Source organism: Cavia porcellus, unplaced genomic scaffold (genome assembly GCF_034190915.1).
Source record: "Cavia porcellus strain 051 isolate PalLab524CR breed Dunkin Hartley unplaced genomic scaffold, mCavPor4.1 scaffold_16, whole genome shotgun sequence".
Taxonomy (NCBI): Eukaryota; Metazoa; Chordata; class Mammalia; order Rodentia; family Caviidae; genus Cavia; species Cavia porcellus.
In genome coordinates, this window is record NW_026947499.1 from 57,445,960 (window position 1) to 57,472,340 (window position 26,381).

Here is a 26,381-nt window from a genome sequence, read left to right on the forward strand (position 1 = left end):
GGGCTGGCCTTGGCACACTCTTATGATGAAGGCAGAGGAATAAGAGAGCAAATGGAAACACTGTAGGTGCCTTTTCAAGCCTGTCACATTTGATAACATCCATGGGCTAAATCAAGATTCATGGTTGAGCCCAAGAGAATGAGTGGGGCAGGTGACTTCATCCAGTATAGGAGGGCACAGCAAAGTTCTGGGGCAAGGGTGTGGATTGGATATAGGAAGAGGTGAAGGGTTAGGATCATCAGTATAAACAAACTACTATAGCCACTTGCGTGATACAGAACAAAGCAGCCTCATGACTCATAGCTCGGCATGTAAGAAATGCCATCATAGGTTGGGGATATAGCTCAATAGCATAAGTGCCTGCCTGGCAAGGGCAAGGTCCTGAGTTCGAATTTTGGTACACTCACACACAAAACCCAACACCTTAATATACGTAGAAGATGCTCCCTTTCCTGTGGAGGGAGGTCAGCCCCTTCCAGGAGGCAGAACAGAGCAAAGGGGTCAAAAGTGAATTTTAAGTCCCTGGCGCTCCCTGCCCAACTTGTCAGCCTTGTCTCAGGGGTTGTCTGATATATTTTCTCATTTGTCAAATGAGATTATTTTCCTAAGGAATTTTTTTTCTAGATGCTATTGTTACTCCCAGGTAATATCTGATTTGTCCTTTATTCTTTGGTAATAGGTGGGAGATGCCTTCACCAGCAACACAAACCGCCAAGAACTGAATACCATTGCATCCGCACCAGCTCGTGACCATGTGTTCCAGGTGAATAACTTTGAAGCTCTGAAGACCATCCAGAATCAGCTTCAGGAAAAGATCTTTGCAATTGAGGGTGAGTGGGGGCATAGGTGTTTCCCGAGGAGCTTCAGACACTGACTAGGCCCTTCTAAGCCTTGGTATTCTGAACTGCAACATTGGCTCTCTTCTAGTCACCTAATGGCTTCACTTAGCCATTCCTTTGAAATCAGAGAATCTAGGCTGAAAATTTGAAGTGTGGGGGAGTCAAATCCCACACAGTGTGGGATGTGTGTCCAAAATGTAGATGTGTTGTCAGCATTGGTTTGTTCAGAATAGTGGTACACAGAAAGTGATCAATAAATTTTTAAAAAAATTTATTCTACCAAGAAATATATATAGCCAGCTGTGGTAGCATGCCCATAATCACAGCACTCAGTAGGCTGAGGCAGGAAGATCACCATGAATAAAAGGCCAGCCTGAACTATAGAATGAGACACACACACTCTCTCTCTCTCTCTCTCTCTCTCTCTCTCTCGCATATATATATATATATATATATATATATACTTCAGGAAAAGAAAAATTTGTACCTATCTTAATACTAAACTTATTGAGACAGCTCAGTTGGTGACCATTAGCTCCCAGACATTTACTAGTATGATGAATTGTAGGTTGGTCTCTAAGATTGCTGCATGTACATTTTGAATTTCTTCTCTAAGGCTGGCAGTGTAATAATGAGTTTTCTGTGGCATATGCATTCTTTAGGGTTCTCCATAAAAGTATTAAAATAATTATGCAAGTCCCCCCCCGCAAATGTGTATACATTTTTTTGGCAGAAACTATCTATACGTAATCTTGGGGACCTGGAGCTTGAACTCAGGGCCTTGGTGCTGAACTAAAACCCCATCCCTTTTTATTTTTTTGAGAACTGGGTTTTATTAAGTTTCAAAATTCCCCAGACTAGCCTCAAATTTGCAGTTTGCGTGTCTCAGTCTCCCACATAGCTGGCATTACAGATGTCTGCCACCATACCTGGCTTGGATAAATGGTTACTCAATGAAAGAATTTAGAAATTGGGGAATTTCATGTTCAGTTGGTATTTATGTCTTCTGTTGAAAAGCTGGAAGATTAGACATCTTAAGGTCCACTCATTTGACATCAAGATGCCACAGTAGCATGGCTGCAGTTCTGGAACACCACAGCGCCCACCTGAGCCTCCTTTCTGAGCACTGCTTTCTTTAATGTTAGCAATTTCTCCTCCTCCCAGGTACTCAGACAGGAAGTACCAGCTCCTTTGAGCATGAAATGTCTCAGGAAGGTTTCAGTGCAGCTCTTACGTCTGTAAGTAGCCCTTCATTGGCTTAGGGTGAATGTGGGACAAAAAGAAGCCAAAGAGGAGGTGCAATGGTTAGGGGACTCTTTGTGACAGCTTCTGGGGTTGGGGAGGAGGTTCCTCTTTGGTGGGTAGCTGTGGTCTCTTTTTCTTCATAATTCTGTTCAATTCCTTTTCCCAGAAAGGCCCCTTGCTGGGCTCTGTGGGCAGCTTTGACTGGGCTGGGGGAGCCTTTCTGTATATGTCAAATGGAAAAGCCACCTTCATCAACAAAACCAGAGTGAATTCAGATATGAACGATGCTTACTTGGGTAAGTTGAGAAAGTTATGTTCTCCTCTAAGGAGTAAGTGTGTAGTATACTTGATTAGTACGGATCCTGCTGACTCTTTCTGCGGGACAGCTTAAAGACAGAAATTTCAAAATTGAATTTAATAAGTCAGGTGTGGTACAAATACCTGTAATCCCAGCATTTTGGAAGGCTGAGACAGGAAGACAGGCTGGGGCAACTTAGCTACTTAGCAAAACTTGGTCTCGGGCTGGGGATTTAGCTCAGTGGCTTTAGGTGCATGCTTGGCAAGTGTGAGGTCATGAGTTCAATCTCTGGTTCAAAACAACAATAACAACAACATTGGTCTCAAAGTGAAAAACAAAAAAGAGGACTAGGTTCAATTCCAAACATTGAGGAAAATAAATGTTCACAAAGAGAAATATACTGCAAGTTTCAGTTACCATAGCAATGGGTGCCCCATTGCCCCTACTGAAGGCTGAATGGTAGAAAGGGAGATGGGGTCCATGAGGGAAGCCCTTGGCACTCAGATCTCATTTTTAGGTTATGCTGCTGCAGTCATCATGAAGAACTGGGGGCAAAACCTGGTTCTGGGGGCACCTCGGTATCAGCACACTGGCCTGGTGGTGATGTTCAAAGAGAATTTTGGTGCCTGGGAGAGCAGTGCCAATATCCAGGGCAGCCAGGTAAGAGCAGAGAATGTGCGGCATGCGTGAGCTGGGCACTGGGGGCCGAGAGACTCCAGGACAGACTCCCGATGCCATGTGTGTTGCAGCGGCCTCGAGGAGCCTTCACAGGATTTAAGCAGCAGGCTCAGGGGGTCAGATTTGGATTTGAGGATGCTGTGTCGTCAACCTTTTAAACAACAATAAATAGCTATGTTTGATCTGTATTGAGTTCTCTAAAATTCTACCTGTATCCAGAATTAGTATTCAACCAGTGTATAACTAATATAGCCACATGAATTTTTTTTTTTTGTCTTTTTCATTTTTACCGGTACCAGGGATCGAACTCGACTGCCTGCTTGCAAGGCAGGTGCTTACACCACTGAGCTAAATCCCCAGCCCCAGCCACGTGAATTTTTTAAATGTTGAAATAATTCCAGGTCTTTTTGTGATGGCTCTGTTTCTAACAACAAACAACCCAGATTACCTCCAAATAGGGAGTGCATAAACAGACAATGGTTCGTTTGTATAACGGAATACTCACATTGGACACCAGTCCGTGCAACAGCATGGATGAATCTTGAATGCATTACTTAAGTGGAAGAAGCCAGTTCCAAAAGGATACATGCTATAAAATTCCATTCATATAGCATTCTGGAAAAAGCAAAGTTGTTGGGACAGCAGGTAGATTAGTGATTACTAGGGACTAGTGATTCTGGGACAGGCTGGCTCTGATGAGCGTGAGGGAACATTTTGGAAATAAATGAAGCTGTTCTACAACTTGACTGTGGTGACGACTGGATAACTTTCTGTGTCGTGACAACTCTAAAACCATGTGCTAAAAAGGCTGAATTTATATGTAAAATTCAACTTAATAAACATGACCTGAAAACAATAGAAATTCTATTGACTTTAGTATGAAACCTAAGTGCTATTAGGTGGGTTTAAACAGTTAGTCTCCCCTCAGTGATGTACGGGGCAGAGGCTGTGAACAGTGGCATGATGTCCTCTCTAGCTTTCCTTCCGAGAGCTTCCCCAGGTTGAAAACTGCTATCTATCTATCTATCTATACACACACATTTCTCTCTCTGCTCTCTCCCCTGCCTTGTGCTTGGCAAATAACAAACCCTTGTTTGTTGAATGAATTAATGGATAATTAAATAGAAGAATCCAATGGAAGAATTCTACATATTGACACTAATTATATTTTAAAAAGTGTTTCATACTGATGGATATTATTTCTCAATATCACACAAAAAATTTCTAGGTTGTTATTTTTAATCCAACTGGTCAATGCTCTCTTAGACTGCCAGCTTTGACCACCCTCCCCTTGAGACTTTCATTATCTTGAAAGGTATCCTGTCTGCTCTTGTAGGTTTTTCTGTTGGGGTGAGTCCCAGCCCACTGCCACCTGACTCCATTATAATGATCCTCTAGCTTGTAGCACATTCAAAGAAGAATTTATAATGAATCATCTAAAAAATACATCTTGCCCCAAAAGTTTCCTTCAACAGCCATAAGTTTTTCTTCACAGAAAGAAAACCCCTCCATCCTGCTTTGGATAGGAAGGCATATGAGATCCTGGTCCATCTCTTTCAGATTGGCTCCTACTTTGGGGCCTCCCTCTGCTCTGTGGATATGAACAGAGATGGCAGCACTGACCTGGTCCTCATTGGGGCCCCCCATTACTACCAGTCAAATAGAGGGGGCCAGGTGTCCGTGTGTCCCCTGCCCAAAGGGGTGAGTGCTGATGGGACCTGGGGTGGAGGGCTCTGGATGTGAGTGGAACGTTTGCCTGTGTGGGGGCCTGACACTGTTTTGTTTGACAGAGGGCTCGGTGGCAATGTGACGCTCTTCTCCAAGGTGAGCAGGGCCATCCCTGGGGCCGCTTTGGGGCAGCCCTGACAATGCTGGGGGACGTGAATGGGGACAAGCTGACAGACGTGGCCATCGGGGCCCCTGGAGAGGAGGACAACCGAGGTGCCGTCTATCTTTTCCATGGAATGTCCATAGTCAGCATCAGCTCCTCACATAGCCAGGTAAGGTCACCGTCCTTGTTACGGCAGTAACCTCTTTGCTGACCTATCCCTTCCAAATTCAACATTCCTACAGCTGCCACATTTGTTCTCCCAGTATCCTGGTCAGAACCTTCACAAATAATACTCTCTTCACAGAAATCTTAAGAATTGCAATTGTAGATTAACTAATTCTTTCTGTAGCGATGGAATGTGGTTGACTTTTCTGTCTTCCCAACCTGTGCCACATTCTCTTCCATTACAGCTCACTGAGGCCAGCCAGCCTTCTTGCCTCTGATCTATGGCTGTTTTTTGGCCTCACTTTTCTTTCTCTTTAAGTTCTCTGCTATGATTTCTGTAACAGATGTTTCTATTCTACGTGTGCTATATTCTGATTTCTCTCTAATTCCGGTTAGCGGTAGGTTGGTGGCTTAGTGTCTTCTAGGAGCTGTTAGATGCATTTTCCTGCTCTTATCATTTTAAGGCTTCTCTAAGTAATGATTCAGGTATTTCCATTTTCTCAATTTTTGAAACCCTATTCAGAGTGGTCATTTCTTCTATTTATGAATTCTATAGAATTCTTCATCTCTGGAATATCTGTTTAACAACATTTCATGGAGTCTATACCTTTGGTAAATTTGTCCTTCATGTTTTAAACTGTTTTGGTCATGTCTTTGAATTCTTTGTTTGTCCCATAGTCATATTAGGTCACTCTGTATGATTGTTCCACTATCCTTGATTTGGGTTATGTCTTTTTTGAACTCACTGAATTTCTTTTCTTTCTCTATGACATGTTCACAGTATGGCTGTAATTTGTATGTCTTCCTGCTGGGTGGCTTTGATTTGAATTTGATTTTCTTGGCTTGAATGGGCTGGTGTACGTACTGGTAGGATGTGCCTGACTGCCTGAAGAAATGGGCACCTCTGTGGCTGCAAAAAAAGCCAGTGTTGGGACATTTTGCACATTGCACAAATCAGCAACCTGTATGTACAAAATGCTTTAAAGAAATTTATTAATATAAGTTTTTTAGTTTAATGAAATAAACTTGTTTATTATAATTTTTAATTGGCATAAATAATAATACTTATATTTGGGTGGTAATTATTCACATTCACATGACTAACTAGATTTGGCCTATTTATAGAGTTTTTATTAATTTTATTAGTAAAGCCAAGTGTGGTGGCACATGCCTGTAATCTCAGCACTTGGGAGACTGAGGCAAGATGATCATTGCGAGTTCAAGACAAGACTGGCCTACAAAGTGAATTCAAAGCCAGCCTGAACTGCATGGCAAGACCTTGCCTCAAAAAGACAAAAAATTTATTAGTAAAAAGACTGATAAAAATGATTAGATCTGTTTGTGCCACTGGTGGGACAGTCATGCATGTAGTGGTTCAAGTTGGCGGGAATGTATTAATCATTTCATGCAGCTTGGCCATCTGGTGTTTGGTTTCCTGTTGGTGTCCCTTGGGTCTGCTTTGGGAGAGTTGGGAGTCTCTGAAGACATTTTGTTGCCTTCGTTTTCTTCACATTCCTTTTTTTTTTGTACTGAGAGTAGTCAAATAGACTAAAGAGAGTTCGTAGTTGGTATGAGGATCTATTTAACTACGTTTTGTTTTCCAGAGATGTACCTCTGGCTTTATTTTTCCAAAGACATCGTTCAGCACTTCAACTTACTCAGTTTAATTGTGTGGGAATGTGTCACTCTGTGGCTCCCCTCAGAGGAACAGAGTCAGGTGCCCCGATGCCGACCTAAGTCCAGGGAGGTCCTGCCTTAGGGTGGTGCCTGAGGGAACGGTACTGTGATGTTTTGATACACATACATACACGAGAGGCAATTAACACACCTGTCACCTCAAACACTTAACATTTTTAAGAGTGAGTACATTTAAAATTTATTAATTCAACAATTTCAACTATACGATACATTAACTGTGGTTACTATAATATGTAATGTAGCCTCTCAAATTATTTCTTCTAACTAAAACTGTGTATCTATCCTTTGAACAACTTCTTCCCATTCTTCAAACCTCCTTCCTCAGGCATCTAATAATCACTCTGCTATGCTTCACGTCTGTAAGCTCAACTCTTAAGATTTCACATGTAAGATAGTGCAGTATTTTTCTTCTGTGAATGGCTTGCTTAGTTTAACACAATGGTCTCCAGGTTCATTCATGTTGTCATAAGTGACAGAATTGCCTTCATTTTAGAATGAACAATGTTTGATTGTATATATACATACTCAACACCTTTATCCATTTATCTGTTGATGAACCTTTAGGTTGATTCCATATCTTGGCTATTGAAAATAATTCTGCAATGAATATTTGGAATGCAGATATCTTTGACATATTGATTCCATTTCCTGAATCACACACTGATTCATCATAAACAGAGTTCGAAGACTTTGTTTTTATTTAATTTTTGTTATAAAAGAGTCACCTGCTTTTCACAGATTTGTAAGTCTGAAATGAATAGTGAAAGCCCTAGTTCCCTTCGTCCACCCCATCGGACCTCACCTCCAAAGGAAAGGAGGGCTGAGGGAAGGGTATTTCATATGCACACGGACTTCAGGATCTGAAACCAATACAAAGAGGGTCTTGGCATCTTGGGGTTGTGCTGCTTACATTTTCATTTCCTTTTTCCCCTCTGTGTGAAACTGGAAGTCTCAGTGTTTAGATAAACAAACTTACTGTGGTTCTCCAAATCCTCACAGTACAACTAGGCATGCCTAGCTGTGCCTAGCTGTACTGTGCATGCCTGTAATCCTAGCACTCTGAGAGGCTGCGACAGGTAGATCCCAAGCCACATTATACACAATTTCAAAACAAAATTCTTGGCTGAGTAGCAGTGAAGGGTTGTAATCTGGTAATCTTGAAGCAGGAGGATCACTGTGAGTTCAAGGGCAGTCTGGGTTACATAGGTAGTTCAAGATCAGCTTAGTCTATATAGCAAAAAACCAAACCAAACTCCCTCCCCACAGAGTAATATACATTTATTCATTTCTTTTATAAGTCTTTTTCAAGTTAATCACCATAGATGCAGATTAACTGCCAGACTGGCCAAAAAAACATGTAAAACACATAAAAAAATTATACCTAATTGAGGTACACTTTCAGATGTATTGACCATGCTGAATTACAGTAACTTTTTTCTCTTTTTTTCCTTGTCTGTCTTTTATTTTGCGCTTTATATATTGGGTTTCGTGTATAAGAGAAACCATGTGATATTCAAACTTGTGAATCTGATTCACTTCATTTAACATTATGGTCTTTAATGTGGAGCCATTATCCTACAAATGACTCAATCTTATCCCGCTTTATGGCAGAGTAGTACTTTTTGTATATGGATATCACCTTTTCTTTATTCATTCATGTGCTGATTAACATATAGGTTGCTTCCAAGATTTAGTACTTGTAAATTGTGCTGCTATAAACATGGGTATGCGTGTACCATTATCATATGATGTCGTTAGAAGGGAATAGCTGGGTCAAATGGAATGTCTATTTTTAGCTTTTTGAGGACCCCATATTGATTTCCATAGTGGTTGTACCAGTTTACACTCCCACAAACATTGAACAAATGGACCCTCCTCCTTACTAGCCTCTTTAGCTTTGTTACTGTTTGATTTCTTGAAGATAGCTATTCTTTCTGGAATGAGATGGAAATTTGCATTTCTCAAATGGTCAATGTCTTAGTTATGTTTCTTATCACTGAGACATCCAAAGTTAAAGGATGAAAGGTTTCTTTTGGCTCATGGTTTGTAGAGGTTTCAGTCCATAACTGGCTTGCTTCCAAGCAGGGTGGCGTGGCAGAGGGACATCGCAGAGGAGACACAGCTCATCGCAGGCAGAAGGCAGCAAAGCAGTAAAGTAGCAAAGTAATGAAGCTGCATCAGCAGCTGGCCTGTCCCTTTTGTCCCTTCCAAGTTTCTTGCCCTTTGGATGGGGCCACTCAAACCCAGGATGAGCCTTCTAGTTATCCACACCCAGAACTATGCTGTACCAATCAGTGAACTGATTTAGTAACCAGATACCCTGAACCCCGGCATCACACGCTCTAGATTCAGCCACTTCTCAAGCCCCCCCCCCACTTAGGACCACATGAGGCTTTGGGGGGACATCGAGACACAAGCCATAACAGTCAATGATATTGAACATTTTTCAGGTATTTATTGGCCATTTATATTTCTTCATCTGAGAAATACTTATTCTTTTCAGATGTCAATTTGTTTGACTGGGTCTTTAAATTTGAAGTCTAATTTGTTTTTAGTTCTTTATGTATTCTGGATATTAGTGCTTTGTCTAAAGCGTAAGTGGCAATAATTTTTTCCCATTCTGTAGGTTACTCCTTCACTCTCTTGGGCTGCCACCTAGATTAATATATCAAACATTTCAACCTTCTCATGCCTCTCTAACATTCCTTTTAGTAGAAAAACATATTATTTTCTCTTTTGTGGCATTGGGGCTAAACTCAGTGCCTCCACATGGCAAGCACATGCTGTACCACTGAGCTATACACCCTGACCCAATGATCATTTTAGTAAAGAAAGGTTTATTAAAATACACATGACATAAAATTTACTGTCTTAACCATTTTGTAAAGTATACAATTAACTGGTGTTACATTTGCAGCAAAATCACTTAACAAAATCACGTAGACAGTCTTGCTATGTAGTTCAGGTTGGTCTTGGACTCACTGTGAGAGCTCATAATGATCCTCCTTCCTCAGCCTCCCAAGTGCTAGGATTACAGGCAGGTGCCACTATGCCTGGCCTTCATAAAACATTGTTTTACAAATATATTACTTACTGTTATTTTTTCAGTGTTATTCTTGCACATAATTTGAAAAGTTAAAGTTATCCAGTAAAACAACTTCCTCTGACACTATGATTTCTGCTTTATTTTCCCCTTGAAGGGTACTTTCAGGCTCCTTCAATTATTCTATGTCCAAATAACATGATTATTTCCACAATTTCTTTAAAAACTATTTTAAATTGTTATATAATTAACATGAGGTAGGATAATTGGATACATACAGCATGTAATTATTAAGGTAATTAATACTTCAATCTCCCCAAACATTTATCATTATCATTAATTGTTGTAGGCTGTAGTTACTATATGATGCTAAAGAACACTAGAACTGATTTTGCTTACCTAATTTAATCTCAGCATCCACTATCTAACTCCTCTGTTTCCCTTCCCCATTTCTTTCTCAGTTTCTAGTGACCACTATTCAACTCTTTTCTTCTGTCACCATTTTTTAAAAGTCAAAACATGTGGTATTTTTGTTTCTGTGTTTATTTACTTAATGTGATGTCTCCAGCTTCATTTACATTGCCACAAGTGATAGGATTTAATTATTTTTTTGGCCAAGTGATAGTTCATCACATGTGTATATCTATCAGTTAAAATGAACATATGTCGGCCTTACATGGTGGTACACGCCTGTAATTTTAGCACACGGGAGGCTGAGGCAAGAGGATTACTTAGTTTGAGGCCAGCCTAGGCTACACAGTGAGTTCAAAGACAGTTGGGACTACATAGTAAGACCCTGTCTCCAAAAACAGAACAAAACAAAACAAAACAAAACAAAACAAAACAAAACAAAACAAAACAAAACAAAACACAAACTCCCAAATAGTCTATGTAGGTATCTCTCATAAAAATGACCAACAAATAATGAAAAAATGCTAAATATTATTGACCATCCAGTGAATGTGAATCAAAACCACAAAGAGATGTCATCTTACCCCGGTTGCAATAGATGTTATCAAAAAGGTAAAATATGACAGGTGTTGGTGAGGATACAGAGAAAGGGGTACTCAGGCACTGTCGTAAGATTATAAGTCAAGAGAGTCAGTATGGAGTTCCTCAAATTGCGAACTGTAGGACTACTTTATAATCCAGAAATCTCACTCCTGGGCTTATACCCAAATGAAATTAAATCATTATAGCAGAGAGACTTTCCTGTCTCTATTAATTACAGTACTATTGTCAAGAACCAAGATGTAGGGTCATTGATGGGTGGGTGGACAAAGAAAATTTTGCTCCTTTTTGATCTTTGTTTTAGCATCATTTTCTCATGGTTGAAGATTAGGACTGTGCTGTCTTACAGTCTCTCTCTTGCTGCACAGACACTCTCTGTCTTCCCTCTCACATACTTCATATTTGTATGATAAGTTTAGTTGGATTCGTATTCAGGGTCTACATTATTATGACCATGTAAGTAGGATACAGCTGAGCCAAATCATTTCCTTTCCTGTAAAACTTGTTTCTCTAGGAAACCTAGGTAATTAATGGAAATTTGGGTTACTGTCTTGAGGTTATGGTTTACAGGTAAATCACCCCTTTGTAAGAGTTGCCCTAATTTCTTGAAGAGTTGTAGGCAATGAGAATTGAATTGAGCCCAGAGAACCTCTACTTGGGACACCCTGTATGACTTAATAACACAATTCTCTATTTTTTTCTCCTCCCTTTCTCTCCTCTGTACTGTCCTCAGAGGATCACAGGCTCCCAGCTCTCCCCCAGGCTCCAGTACTTTGGGCAGTCCCTGAGCGGGGGCCAAGACCTCACAATGGATGGATTGATGGACCTGTCTGTGGGGGCCCAGGGGTATGCACTTCTGCTCAGGTAAGAATTCCTGTAACAGCACACCAACTATTCTCCCTAAAGGAGTTTCTTTGCTGCCTGACGCCTTGGGATGGTCCTCTGCTGTTCCTACAGATCCCAGCCATTGCTGAGGGTAGAAGCAACCATGACTTTCAAACCCAAGGAAGTGGAAAGGGATGTGTTTGAATGTCGGGAGAAGGAAGTGAAAAACAGGATAGCTGGAAAGGTCACAGTTTGCCTCCGTGTCAGCAAGAGCACACGGGATCAGATAAGAGAAGGTGAGACTTGGGAGGTAAGATTCAAAAGGATAAATAAATGATTGTGGACTTTGAGAGGTGGTTCACTCATATCTCAACCTTCTATAAACCTAAAGGAAAATTCTAGGTGCTCCACAGCTTTCTCCAAGTGTGGCTGGAGCGAGCAGGCTGCTAACCTGCTGGATGGGGACACCCAGCAAACCTCACCAGAGACATGAACAAATGGCATTTACTTATTCTCTCAGTTTGCCAAGCAACTAGGGACCCCACCCTTGGGAACAAATCAGGTTCATATTTTTTTTTAAGTGGAGCAGGAACTTATTTGGGGAGATTGAACTGATGAAGCTAAACACAAATTCATAAAGTATTCAGATATGCATTTTATCAAGAGTGACCTAGTAACCTGAGTTCTTCCTTTCTTCTGTTTCTCAAAGAGTAGACTCATGCGTGGGGTGGGAGGATACAGATAGAAAGAGAAGAAAACTTTTAGCAGCAAAGGTAGGAGGATCACTACGAATTTGAGGCCAGCCCGAGTTACAGAGTGAGCTGAAGGCCAGCTTGTACTGTATTCTGTCTAAAAACAAAACAAACCAAAACAACCCAAAACAAAAAAAGCTTTGGAGAGTAACGACTAGCAGAAAAGGCTACTGGACCCAAATGGACCTTGAAAACCTCAAACTTACTCATAAGCTATGAAGTTTCAGGTCAGTAATTCAGAAAACCCAGTAAAAACCCCTTTAAAGCTAAAACTCTGAGCAGAAGATAAGTGAGGAGGAATCAGAAGTTTAAGAGGGTACTTGGTAAAGACCTTTGTCATTCTGACTAACAACCAAGGAAAACAACAGACAATAGATGATTCTGACATTAGAGTGATCAACTAGGAATTTTAAAAAATGCAACTAATACATTGAAAAGGGAAAAAAGAAGAAAGAATGGAGAACTTGAGTGAAGACCTAGAAATCAAAAAGTCAAGAGGAAATTCTAGCAATGAAAAATATAATGACTGAAATTAAGAATTCAATAAATTTAATGGCAGATTAGAACAGAGAATTATTGAACTGGAAGATAAATTCATTGGAACTATCCAGAATAATACACACAGAGAAAGAAGGATAAAGAGCACAGACAAATCATAAAAGAGGTGTGGGATATGGTGAAAGGTGAAATAAACGTAACTGGAACTTCAGAGGGAGAGTGACAGAGAATGAAGCAGCAAATAGTGGTTAAGAGTTTTCTAAAACTGAAGAAAGACATCAAAATTCTTTATCAAATCAAAGCAGGATAAATAAAGAGGAAATCGTACAGAAGTACATTATAGTCAAAAATACAATTAATTTTTAGTATGTCACAGAATAACTACCATTTTAAGCACTTTATGGGTGCTATTTAGTTTTCACTGCTGGAAAGGCATATTTATTATCCTCACCTTGAAAATAAAGAAACGAGGCTCCAAGAGCTCAGGTCAGATGCCCTGAATCTGACAGTTGGGGTGCAGAAGACCCAGGCCTCAAAGTCCTCGTGCCTGACTACACAGCCCAGGCTCCTCACCTCCCTGTTGTCCCTTCAGGAGATGTGCGGGCTGACATCTCTTATGTCCTGTCTCTGGACTCTGGCCGCTCAAGTATCCGTGCCGTCTTTGATAAGACCAAGAATAATACATACAGAGAGAAGCAGAACTTGGGACTGACACAGAAATGTGAGACTCTGACCCTGCTGTTACTGGTGAGCAGGCGAATGGCCAGATCCTGGCTCAAGAGTGAGGTGGGCTCGGGAGGTGGAGACGAGCAGATCCCCTAACACATGGTCTGTCGCAGAAATGTGTGGATGACTCAGTGACCCCCATTGCCCTGCGCCTCAACTACACTCTGGTGGGGACACCTATGTTTTCCTTTGGGAACCTTCGGCCAGTTCTGGCTGAAGATGCCCAGAAATTTTTCACAGCCTCGGTGAGTCCTGGAGTTGTGCCCTTGCTGGGGGATGGAAAAGACAGGAGACTAACAGCTAAAGCTTGTATTTCAATATTTTATTTTATTGTTTCATTTTGTTATCTCTTTTCCTTTCTTCTGCCGTATTCCTAATGCTCAGTTTCCCTTTGAGAAGAATTGTGGCAATGACAGCATTTGCCAGGATGACCTCAGCATCAGCTTCAATGTTAGCAAGTGAGTTGCTTTTCCTCATCACGACTTCACGTCGCTCCATGATGTGGTGGCTGGTTCTTCTGGCCGAGGGAACCTGTACAGAGCAATTTCTTCAGAGGCACTGTGCACTGCATCCATCTGTTGTCTTTCTTTGCAGTGCCTGTGTCCCCTTTCCACCAGGACACACTTGCGCCAGGGCAGCCCTGGGAGCCTCACTGTTGCTGTCTCATTGTTCCCACAGCCTGCATACCCTGGTAGTGGGCGACTCCCAGGAATTCAACGTTCTGCTGACTGTGAGGAACCAGGGTGAGGACTCCTATGGGACTAAGGCCGCCCTCTACTTCCCAGCAGGCTTGTCCTATCGGAAAGCGTCAGCAATCCAGGTAGGCAAATCCTTTTCTGGCCTCTCTGCCCCTTAGTTCCCATTTCTCCATGGCTGGGCTTGATAACATCACATTTGCCTCCCAGAGTCAGCACTCATGGCGAAGTTGGTCCGTGTACTGTTTGTCTGATTCCTCCACTGAGCGACTTGGAACTTTGAGGAGCATCAGCTGCAGCATAAACCACCCCATCTTTCCAGACAACTCTGAGGTCACAGCCACTGGTTTCCCCCTCTCTTCTTTTTTGTCTTCGTTAGCAATCCTCCCCTTTTTCCTCTCCTCCTCTTTTGCTTTTTCCCTTCTTGCTCTTTTCTTAAAAGTGGGGGCACCCTGTTTTTTCTTATAAAGCAGCTTTATTGCAATATGCCTCATATAAACCATAGACTCATCCATTTAAAATGCACGATTCAGTGGCTTTCAGTGTACTCAGAGTGATACATTTTCGAGGTCTTATTATTGGCCCCCAATTACCACTTCCCCAGATTCTGATCAGTACTAATTTACTTTGCCTCTAGAGATTTTCCATATTCTATAGGCATTTCATATTTTAGGCATTTCTAGGTAAATGAAAACATACAGTATGCAGTCCTTTGTGACTAGCTTCTTCCAGTTAGCATATTTTCAAGGATCATTCACTGATGAGTATCTCATTCCCTTTTATTGCTGAATAATATCCTGCGGTGTGTATTGATGGGATTTTATCGTCCATTCTCAGTTGATGAACATTTGTATTGTTTCTTCTCTCCTGTTTTTATTACCTTAACGCATGTCTCCAATTCCAGGTCACTTCTATTATCACATTTGATGTGGACTTTAAGGCTTCCCTCGGAAACAAACTACTCCTCAAGGCTAATGTGACCAGGTACACTGATTCCTCATTTCTGAGGTCTTTTTCCAGGGCAAACTTTCTCCCTACTAATTTTCTGTTCAGATCATTCATTCATTCATTCATTCATTCATTCATTCACCGAATAGATATGAGACATACCAGGTGCCAGGCACTGTACTGAGCAAGGGTGGGACAGCAGTGGTTAAGGCAGCTGTGGTTGCTTTCCTCACAGAGTGTATAATTTGGTGGCACAGGCAGACCAGAAAAGGTGATTATAATACAGTACAAAATGAAGGATTAAATGGGGAGGGTGTGCGGTGTTCTTAGGAACATTTGTGAAGAAAATACATGAAGACAGAAAGAAGGAAAGATGGACCAGGTAAGGTCTGGAGCCTCGAAAGATCAGGGTGTGTTTAAGAGTGGCCAAGCACATGGGGCAGCATCCGGGTTGGTGGTCAGATAGGGGCCACGTCACAAAGTGACTAATGAGCAGTGTTAGGAGATTTGCATTTAACTCATAGGAGTGATACGATTATATTTGTGTGTTAGCTCATTCTCCACGAAGGCTGGAGTCAGTCACTTGCTTATTTCTGGGACAAAATACCTGTTACCTGCAACTTAAAGAAGGAGAAGTTTATTTTGGCTTAGTTTCAGTCCATGGCTGGAAGACTCAAATGCAGAGACAGCTTGGTGGAAGGGCCTGCCATAGAGAAAGCTTCAGGCAGGAGGCAGACAGAAAAGAGAGGCACTGACACGGGGTGGTGATGGTGGTGGTGGTACACCCTTCTAGGCCACGCCCCAGTCCACCTCCAACCAGGCTCCACCTCCTAACGGTGGATTGAGCTCTGAACTCAACAGTGGATGAGTCCAGCCATGAGCACAGCACCCCCATGATCCAATCACCTCCCACAGCTCCCACCTCTGAACACTGAAGGCTTTGAGGGGGATATTCCCATCTAAACCATGACGGCTGGAAGTTGAGGTGCAGCAGTGTTGAAGTCAGAAGGCCAGCTGGGAAATTGCTGTAGCCATCAGTGTGAGCAGAGCTGGATCTGGGCCATGTAGGGATGAGGAGTTAGAGAACAGGACTTGGTGACTGACTGGAAGTAGTGGGTGACGGAGGGAGAAGGAGGAAAAGCTGATTCCCAGTTCCCAAGGGCTGGCTAGGATCTCTTTCCTTTCAGTGAGAACAATATGCCCAGGACTAAGAAAACTGAATTCCAGCTGGAGCTGCCTGTGAAATATGCTGTCTACTTAATAGTCACAAGGTACTGGCCCCAGGCCTGTAGCTGGGCCAACAGCTGCTACACTCCTATATTTGTGAGTCTGTGCCTGTACTTGTGTGTGTGCATGTGTACGTGAGGATCTACATGCATATGTATGTGTTGTGTATGTGTGTAAGTGGCCCAAACTGGCACATACTGTGTCCAACCTGCCTTACCCGCTGCATGCCTCCTCGCCCTAAGGCCGCAGTACTAGGAGCCTGTGTGCTCTTCACACACAGCCTGAGATGTCTCCTATCACCTCCTGTCTTCTCTTTAGTGGTGAGGCCTCTACCACATATCTGAACTTCACAACTTCAGAGAAAACCATTCAGACCATGAAGCACCAATATAAGGTAGGGAGCAAAGGGAAACTGGTGTGAGGACACAGAAAATCAGTGAATGGTGCCTGCTGTGTGAGGGAAGGAGAGGAGGAGGGGGCTGTTATCTCACTCAAACACAGAGTGCTCATCTTGTTTTTGTCACCCTCCTGGAAGGCACTGTCGCTCTCCTTGGTTTACAGATGGATACAGTGAGGCTTAGAGAGGTTAACAGAGCATGTCCAAGTACTCACAGCTAGTAAGTGCAAAAGCTAGGATACAAGGCCAGCCTGGCTGGCTCTCGTGTGTGTTGAATGGTTACACTCTCCTGCCTTTCAGCAAGGGTTGGGGGACTTGGCTCTTCTCCAGGTGTCCTGGGCTTTAGGGATTGGGCAAGCCAAGTCCTGCAGCTCACGGGGCAGTGCCACTGAAGCCCTGACCCTACCCTTTCCTGGTCTAGTTCACCAACCTGGGCAAGAGGAGCCTCCCCATCAGCGTGGTCTTCTGGGTTCCTGTGCGTCTGAACAATGAGATTGTATGGGACCGCCCTCAGGTCACCTTCTCCCCTGTGAGTTCAGCTGGGTCTGAGGGGTGGGCCAAATCCTCCCCAAGAGTCCCAATCTTTCCTGAAATATCAATTTCCTGTACTGAACTTTGGAAACTCTTCTGAGCCTTTCCTAGACTCTGAGAATGGGCCAGGAACCTTTCATTTATTTCCCTCTCCTCACTGACTGTGTCTCTTTCCTCAGAATCTCTCGAGTGCCTGCAACACTGAGGAAAGATCACCTCCTCACTCTGATTTCCTGGCTGAGCTTGAGAAGACCCACGTGTTGGTGAGAAGCAGCCTAATTCCTTACGCAGTGCCGTTGCAGCCCTCTTGTTGAATCCAGTATGACCTCCTGACCCAGAGGGCTGAGAGGCAGATGTGTCTCCACATTCATTTCCTCAGCTCTGTCCCTCCTCTCCTCCCTGCCCCAGAACTGCTCCATTGCTGTCTGCCAGAGAATTGCATGTGACATCCCATACTTCAACATCCAGGAAGAATTCAATGTCACTCTCCATGGCAATCTCTCATTCAACTGGTATATCCAGGTCTGCGAGACCCCAGGGCCTCATGGGGCAGGCACTGTTGTGTTACCCCAGGGCTCCTGGCCTGACCAATACTCTGTTCTCTTCCACAGACATCAAGTAACCACATCTTGGTTGTGAGCACTGCGGAGATCTTGTTTAACGACTCTGTGTTTGCCTTGCTCCCAGGACAGGGAATGTTTGTGAGGTCCCAGGTAGCTGTCTCAAGCACAGAGGGCCTGCGGGAGGGTGGAGAAGAAGCTGGGCTTGTGAAGATCATCCTTGGAGCTGGGAAGAGGGGGAGAGAAACAGATGGGGAGGAAGAAGTCTGGGTACTGGGGTCATACAGAAGGTGAAGGCTTTGGGGTCAGAGAATGTACAGGCCTGACTGGTGAAAGCTCCAGAACTCTGGAATCTGTCTGATGCATGTTTTTTCTCCTCTTCCTCTCTCAGACGGAGACCAAGGTGGAGTTATATGAAGTTCACAACCCTCTTCCACTCATTGTGGGGAGTTCCATCGGGGGACTGGTGCTCCTGGCCCTCATCACCGTGGGGTTGTACAAGGTGTCCTTGCCTGGCCCTCTTCCTGCCCTTCCCCTTTCTCATGCCTCAGCTCTGTTAGTGCGTTCAGCTCCCGTGTTGCTGCTGGCTTTGTGGCCTTGAGCAGGTCAGAGCCTCTCACTGCCTCGTTTTTTTCAGTAACACCAATGCCCGTTTGGGGAAGGAAATGGGGTTAATATGTGTACAGCAACTAGAAGACCCCTGGATGATGAGCCACAGCACAAGGAGATTTTTTTTTTTGAGACAGGGTCTTGCTGTGCAATTCAGGCTCGTCTTGAACTATGTAGCCCAGGCTGGCCTCAAACTCTTGCAATTCTCCTGCTTCAGCTTCCTGAGCGCTGGAATTACAAGTCATATGCCACCATGCCCAGCGGGAGACATTCTTCTTGTTATATTTTATGTTACCTTCTTGGACCCAGTGTTGGTCTGATTCCCTGCCTATGTCACTTGCCTTGGATCCCTGCCATGCTATCCCCCATTGGTTTCTGCTTTTTGGGGCCCTTCCCCTCCCGTTCTGCAAGACCTTCAGTTGCTCCCCTGGCTCAGTGTCCCGTACACTTTTGTTTCTGTCCCTCAGCTTGGCTTCTTCAAACGGCAGTACAAAGATATGATGACTGAAGCTGGTCCCCAGGAGCCACCACCCCAGTAACAGCCCCTTCTCCACGGAGAGGCCTCTGAGAGCCAACAGAGCTTCATCAGAGCAATGAGCAGGCCCCAGGCTGTTGGACAGACGTGTCTTCTAGGAGGCTGTGGCAGGAAAGGCCTGCAGAAGTTTCCATTTGTGTGTGTTTGTGTGTGTGTGTGTTCGTGTGTGTACTTCTGTGTGTGACTGCTATCTGTTGCATGTGGGAAGAGTGCCTTAGCACAGTCTCTTGGACGCCTGTAAATAGGGGGAAGATGCTTCTGGGTCTTCCTCCGGAAGTAGCGATGGAACATAAAGGGAGAGGAAAGCAGCTCTCTCGTAGGTGGAGGAAGTGAGACAGCCTGTGGGCGAGTGTGCAGGCATGAGGGAACCTGCGTCACCAGGATCCTGGAGGAGTTGAGCTTGTGCAAAACCAGCCCATACCAGATGCCATGGGCCAATAAAAATTCCAAGGAGAAATAATAAATCTCCCTTTTCCTGTTCATCTTTTACTTTTATTTTTGTATGGATAAGCCTGTCCATAGTGTGAAAAGCAAAAGCCAGTCAGGTTGCATAATGGAAACTCTTCCCAGCTCTCACAGCCCCTGTCGCAGGGCAGCCAAGCTGTGTATTCTTGTATCTCTTTCAGAAAGATTCTAGATACATGCAAACACACACACATGCACACACACACACACACACACACACACACACAGACTTTATACAAATAATAGCATATTTATACTGTTCTAATCTTGCTTTTTTCATTAGTACAGCACAGAATATTTCACATCAGGACACAAATTACTTTTCTCTTTTACATATGTGTATAGCATTTTATTGCATGAGTGTGTCATTACATATTTAGCCAGTCTTCTTTGGATGTATTATTTTCAATCTCTCACTATTACAAACGATGCCAAAAAATAAATTTGATATATGTTGTTTTTTGCATATGTGTTAAAGATAATTTATGGGGCACATTTCTAGAAGTTTGAGATTCCCCAGAAGCAGACCCAAGAAAAAGATGTGAGTGAAAGCAGTTTATCTGAGAGATTTCCCCTTGAAAGACTCACTAGGTGGGGGAAATGAGCTGGGGGAGTTACTCAGAGCGTTGTTAGCTGTGTCATCAACAGAGATGGTACTGTGTGTCCTGGAACTTGGCTTCCCTGCGAAGCTCTGGGAGGTGATGGACCTTAGCATTATCTCCCTTAAGGGGAGAAAGAGATGAGGTATTGTCATGACTCATGTCTAAATGTCCCCCCAGAGTCTCGTGTGTTCAGAGGGAGACCTTTTGGAAGATGACCAACTCATGGGGTGTGGAGTGTGCCAGCGGATTTATCCATGATGAGTTCAGTACTGCATGTGCAGTGTAGCTGCAGTGCAGATGGGTCACTTGGTGGAGCTGTGAGGGTTGTGGCCTCATCCTTAGCTTTCCCCTTCTGTCTCTGTTTCCTGATGGACATGGAATGAGAAGCTGCCCTCTTCCACCCCCTTTTACTCTGCAGTTTCTCCCTTTCAGCCACTTGACTTTAGACTGAACCCACTGGGAACCGTGAGCCTCAGTTATAGGAAAGTGCTAATTCAGGTACACAGATATCATTTCCTCATAGTTACTGGCTGAGGGCTGCTTATGGTGGGGAGGTGTTAGTCCTCTGGTCTTTTAGTCTTGACTCACATGAAGGCAGAGGAAATACAGGTGATACCAGTTGGAATCTAACAGAAGATCACAGCCCTTGGTAAGGCCCATTCGGATATAGGTAGGACCAATCAATCAAGGTATGGTATCCATTTCCAGATGGCTCTCCCTCTACCTGCAAATATGCTTCCTCTCCAGTTTTTATACTGGTCCTGCAAAGCGCCTGCCTCTTGATATTTAGTATTATTTGAATTTCATTTTCAAGGAGACCCAGGCTTAGTTAATACCAATTACCTGAGGTCACACTGATAAGAAGGGAATGAAGCTATAATTTAAACCCTGCTCTGTCTGGCTCTCAAAGTTTTGTTTTAGTTTCCTGGAAACCACAGGGCAATAACCCTGAAGCAGGCATTGTAGGAAGAGTGACTTTTTTTTTTCCACTTATGGTATTGGTTTGAACTGTATGAAACTGCTGACATGTTAAAAAAAAAACCTGGTGGAGCCTGTTTATCTACTTCCCTGGATCCAGGCTTTCTTTTTTTTAAAGAAAGAGTGCATTCCCTCTTACTCAGGTTGGCTCCAAAGTTTTCTGCTCAAATGGTCAGCCTCCTAAGTACCTGGGATGCTTGCTTTCTTGTCTAACTTTGTGGGCTTTTTATGGGACTAAAATATTGATTTCATTGTATTTATTGAGATGCAAGAAAATCATGGTTTAGATGAATACCTGTCCCAGATTAACAGGAAAAGGGAGGTGGAAGAAGGTGTTGGGTTATGGCTTGAGTGAGTTCTCCCAGGACTTCTGCGTTAAATTTTAATCCCCATTGGGATTAAATTTTAATCCCCATTAAGAGTATAGAAACTTAATCTGACTTTGGTGTTTAGTGGTAGGGCCTTTGCAATAAAGTCATCAGGCTAGAGCCCTCTGCTGCAGGAGTTTTAGGGTTAGAGATCTTAAGAGATCCTTAATGGTTGCTACATTTTAGTCAGTTTTCCGGTGACTGGACACAACAGCCAACATCCGCAATGTAGAGGAGAGGTTTAATTGGCTCACAGTGTCAGTCGGTGGTCAGCCGCCTGCAATAAAGGAGACTGTGACAGCTGCTGAGTTCATGGCCTGCAGGAAGCACAGCAGGGGAACAGTGCTGGAGAAGAGGAGCCAGGAACCAAATATGGTACCCATGGTCACATGTCTAGGACTCACGCGGATAGTAATCTACCAAGCATCTTTTAATCCAATGAAGTCAGGATTAACTTGTCACACCCAGGAAGGGAGAGAATCTCCCCTGTAGTCACCAATCGTTGTGCAGGGATTTAAAATCCTATAGATTTAGGATCCATATTTACGTCACTGAATTGTTGAATTCAGTCATATAGGCACTTTATAATGAGCTGGAAAAGAAATAATTTCAAGTGACAACCCCAGCATGACCACAAAGTTAGCAAACAGAGTCATAAATCTCTAGTAATAAAAAATCTAACCCAAGAAAACGTATTGTTTCCCCCCACCACTTATTTGAGGGGGAGGCAGTCTCTCACTTCAGAATAAATAAAACCCTTTGGCATCCATCCTTTTTTTTTTTTTTTTTTTTTTTAACTCAGTAATAGAATTCTTTTACTTTTTACTTTTTGAGACTAGGCCTCATTATGTAAGTTCAGGTCAGCCTTGAACTCACTGTGTAGCACTGGCTGGTCTCAAATGCACAGTAATCCTCCTGCCTCAGCCTCCCAAGTGCTGGGATTATGTACCATCTGTTTGTACTAGAATTGTAATAGATTGTTGTAGAATTATCTAGGCTGCTACATAGTAACTGTGATAATTATGACTATTCTGCCTGTGTGTTTGGCCTCCTGGCCTGGCTCCTTTGCAATGTGACATTGCTACTGTTCCCATGGAGTGGTGGAGCCTGTTTATCTACTTCCCTGGATCCAAGCTGGTCTTGCAGCTTGCTTTGACTCAAAGAATGTGGGGAAGTGTGAGTTCTGGAGCCTGGATCCTAAGAAGTGTTGCAGTTCTGCCCTGTCTCGGAACCTTGGAACCTTGAGGCTGCCATGTTGTGATCCACACAGCCCATTGGAGAGTGACTGACAGGAGACAGCAGAGGCCACATGCATATCACAGTGGTCAGATGTACACTTGAGGCCACTGCCCCCTTCTGCCCCAGTCAGCCACCAGGAAACTGCAGTCACAAGTACCACAGGCACAGCTGCCTGAATTGTGATATCACAGAACTGTTAGAAGTAACTAAGTGCTGGCATTTGGCCCTCTGGGCTTTGGTGTTGTCAATGGCGTAATGTTTGGCTAACATGGTCGTCCAAGTTATGTAGCACATTTACTACTCTCTTTGCAGCTGGGGTGCCCACATGGCTAGATTCTTCCTAATGGGAAGTGAGGAGAATGAAGTGAATCAGTTACTTCTTTGTTTCTGGGACCAAACAGCACGCATAAGCAACTTAAAGGAGCAAAGGTTCATTTGAGCTCAAGGTCTCAGAGGTTTCAGCCCACGGCCAGGTAGCTCCCAGGTAGAAATGTCACGGTGGAAGGACGTGGCAGAGGAAGGCTACTCAGTTCATGGCAGCCAGAAGCAGAGAATGCAGGAAAGAAACCCTGAAAGAGGTACACTACATCCACCCTCCAAGGCCTGCCCCTGCTTAACCAACCCAACTCCCTCCCCACAGCACATTCAGCTGTGAACTTACTGGGGGGTTCAGCCACTGAGGAGGTGAGTTCCTCTGTGATTCAGTTACCTTCCGATGTTCCACCTCTGAGTACCTGGGGCTTCTAGAGTATTTCCTATCTAAACTGTAAGGATGAGCAACTTTGGGGTCAGGAGTGCCCTTCCTTCCACTTCAGTTTTCCCACTAGTGAATGATGCCCTAATGTGGAAGTGAAGGGGAAGAAAACACCCCAAATGCTGAGCGACACAGGAGCCTGGATCCTGAATGCAGAATGACCATGTTAGCTGTAGGCCCATATTCTTACATGGTTGCAGTAGACGGAAATGAACAGTGACACTGGACAGATGAGCTAAACTTTTTTGGAAGATGCTTCTGTACTTGGTTGCTTATACAGCTAGCTGTAGCCTGGATTACTACAGGAAGCCCACTGAAACCCACCTTTCTGAGGAGGATACTTTTGTAATTACTGAATCTCAATCCAGGCTCCAGGCTCACTCAGCATTCTTGGGTTGCAGTTAATGGCAAGCAACCAAGTACTTTCAGTCAAACCAGTTAAGCTGTTTTTATATTTCATTTGTTTTCTTTGTATAAATGCTGCCTGACACATGGCTGGCCAAAGATCTTAGAACCTGGTCTAGTCCCAGGGATGCTTGAATCTAGAATTGTGAATAAAAGCCAGTTAAGGTCTTTAGTCTAAATTTGTGGTTAATTTTGTCTTTTGGTAAGGCCTTGTTATTCTACCTCTGACACTTCAGCTGCTCCTGGGTTGTAACTAGTATCTCTGCCTTCCGAAGACTCTGTTTTCCTACTTGGTGCAAGAAACTAAACTGTGATAAAGCTTGAAGACATTTTGGTGGTGCTACTGCTCCATGTCCTGGCATTTCAATCTCTTCCTTCTTATTACTACTTTTGATATAACTGGCACCCATAAAAGAGGGCTGGGAGTGTTCACCTCTTTTCATCCTGGGGGAGATTACAGCCTGTAGTGTTTTCTGCTTGGGCAGGACTTTCTTCTGAGCCCACTGGGATTGGCCTCCAAGATTTATCCCTGACCTCTGAGGACTCCTCAGGGAGGGTCCTGTCCCTTTCTACCTGGTGGCAGGATGACCTGATAGAGAAATTAACTGAGTAGTGTTTCTCCTGTAGATGCAGAAGAAAGGTACTAGAAAAGTGACATGTATCCAGATGGTATGGGTTTCCCTTCTGCAGGGGAAACCACACTGCTTTGTTTTTGGAAATTGCTAACTTTTAACCACTTTCAGCTTGGAAGATTTCAAGGTGGCAGACCTTGGCCCAAATCCAGCCTTCATATTTTATTTAACCCATCTGGTCTTTTTTGGTCTGTTTTTGATTAGCTGCTAACATTTTAAAGTTACAAGATTTATGAAAGATATCCACATTTATGGCTGCTCTTGAAAAACTAGAATATTTGGCCTCAGGGTCTGCACTAGAGACAGTGCCCTGGTGCGGCTTTGTTCACACCAGTTCCTCCACTCCAAATGACACGCTGGCCCCTGAAGTCAGGGTCAGATGTATTTCAGGTGACCTTCTGATTCTGTTCCTCCCTCTCAAGTTTCTGTTTTTCAAAGGCTCCAAAGCTGACAAATCATAATTTTGAAAGAGAAAGGTGTTGTAGTTAATAACCATACTCAGATGCTAAGAGTAAAAATGGGCCGTGGGACAGACTGGATGCATCTCATGCCCGTCACCACACTCCTCCTCACCTCTCAGCTTCTACCTACCCCTTACCTTCCATCTAGAATTTACGGTTCTTTCTCCATCCCTGACTCTCTCGCCTTTGCTTCACTGTTATCTCCTCCAGATCCTGATTCTCCATGTGAGAAAAGTTCTGCCTGACACACACTGCAGCAGTACCCTGTGCCCCTGCAGACAGGGCAGCCCTTTGAGACTGGACTCCCAAAGGTGCCCCCAGACTCTAGGACATGTTACTCCTGGAACCTGTAATAAATCATTGCTTAATACAGAGGCTGAGCAAATGGATGAGTGAGTTCTGTTCTTTTTGAGCCTTCTATCAGGATCAGGTAGAAGTTAAAGTCCAGTGAAGAACTCACTGTCACTTAACTTCTTTCCCTGCTCCACTCGGCTGCTCTCATCCCCTCCTTCTCCCAGGAGCTGCCTTTAGGAAACTGCCAGCCTTCAAATTCCTATCTCTGATTCTGAATCTAGAGAACCAGCCTTATGCTGACTATTATTCCAAGGACCTTGCTGACCCTCTGCCGTCTTCTCCCATCCAGCTAAGTAAACAGGCCTGACCCAACTTCTAAGATCAGATGAGATTAGGCACATTGACAAGGTAGGGTGGCTGTAGAATCACCTGTTTTCGTTATAGTCCTTATCACTATCTGGAAAAGAAGTCCTCGATCATGTTTCCTTTACCTGGCTGCAGTTTCAAGCCCTTGAAAGCCAGATGGTCTGTTTCAGCTTGGACAGTGCCTTATGCACAGTAGAATTCACTTATTAAATAAGTGAATCAGTGAAGACTGTGACCTGGGATTGTATTGAGAGCTGATCAGTCTCCTGATCTTATGGATGCACTATGACAACAGACAGAGATTACGACCTAGAGGAGTCCAGGAAGGTCAGAGCTCTGTGGCTAGGACAGACGTCTCTGAATTGCCCACTATTTATTTGAGTACATAATGTCAGGGGGGTGTGAGGAGAAGTGCATGGAATAGCTGAGGTAAAAGGGTATGAAAGTGAGCTAGGCCTTGTGAAGACAGATCAAAGATATTCTAAACAGTAAATCTTTGCTTAATGAGAAAGCTTTATCTCTAAGGTTGGCAATCGTTGCGTTAAACTCTGAGATTGATTGCTCTCAGCTGCAATGTTATCTTGCCTTCAGAGACATCATGGTGTCATGGGTCACTATAGGCCTTCACCATGACTGCAGGCATCGTGAATTTTATTTCTGCCTGCCAACCGCTGGCTCCTCGAGCCAGTCACTTAGACTTGGGTCA

At 43.6% G+C, this 26,381-nt stretch overlaps 1 protein-coding gene across 2 annotated transcripts in view; it reads left to right on the forward strand.

Moving 5' to 3' along the window:
• The window catches only part of Itgam (integrin subunit alpha M), a 36,222-nt gene extending 16,180 nt beyond the window's left edge, over positions 1 to 20,042 (forward strand). The window contains exons 9-30 of one of the 2 annotated variants that reach the window (XM_063226877.1): positions 680 to 830; positions 2,004 to 2,077; positions 2,251 to 2,380; positions 2,900 to 3,042; positions 4,621 to 4,761; positions 4,851 to 5,060; positions 11,542 to 11,672; positions 11,766 to 11,929; positions 13,476 to 13,630; positions 13,723 to 13,854; positions 13,994 to 14,067; positions 14,288 to 14,429; positions 14,515 to 14,637; positions 15,209 to 15,288; positions 16,440 to 16,523; positions 16,798 to 16,873; positions 17,298 to 17,405; positions 17,587 to 17,670; positions 17,816 to 17,929; positions 18,019 to 18,120; positions 18,359 to 18,469; positions 19,044 to 20,042. In XM_063226877.1, coding sequence (XP_063082947.1) covers positions 680 to 830; positions 2,004 to 2,077; positions 2,251 to 2,380; positions 2,900 to 3,042; positions 4,621 to 4,761; positions 4,851 to 5,060; positions 11,542 to 11,672; positions 11,766 to 11,929; positions 13,476 to 13,630; positions 13,723 to 13,854; positions 13,994 to 14,067; positions 14,288 to 14,429; positions 14,515 to 14,637; positions 15,209 to 15,288; positions 16,440 to 16,523; positions 16,798 to 16,873; positions 17,298 to 17,405; positions 17,587 to 17,670; positions 17,816 to 17,929; positions 18,019 to 18,120; positions 18,359 to 18,469; positions 19,044 to 19,115 — 2,601 coding nt within the window. In that variant the 3' untranslated portion in view covers positions 19,116 to 20,042. The remainder of the gene's footprint in view (positions 1 to 679; positions 831 to 2,003; positions 2,078 to 2,250; positions 2,381 to 2,899; positions 3,043 to 4,620; positions 4,762 to 4,850; positions 5,061 to 11,541; positions 11,673 to 11,765; positions 11,930 to 13,475; positions 13,631 to 13,722; positions 13,855 to 13,993; positions 14,068 to 14,287; positions 14,430 to 14,514; positions 14,638 to 15,208; positions 15,289 to 16,439; positions 16,524 to 16,797; positions 16,874 to 17,297; positions 17,406 to 17,586; positions 17,671 to 17,815; positions 17,930 to 18,018; positions 18,121 to 18,358; positions 18,470 to 19,043) is intronic. The other variant, XM_063226878.1, reaches the window with a different exon arrangement.
• The last annotated feature ends 6,339 nt before the right edge of the window (positions 20,043 to 26,381 follow it).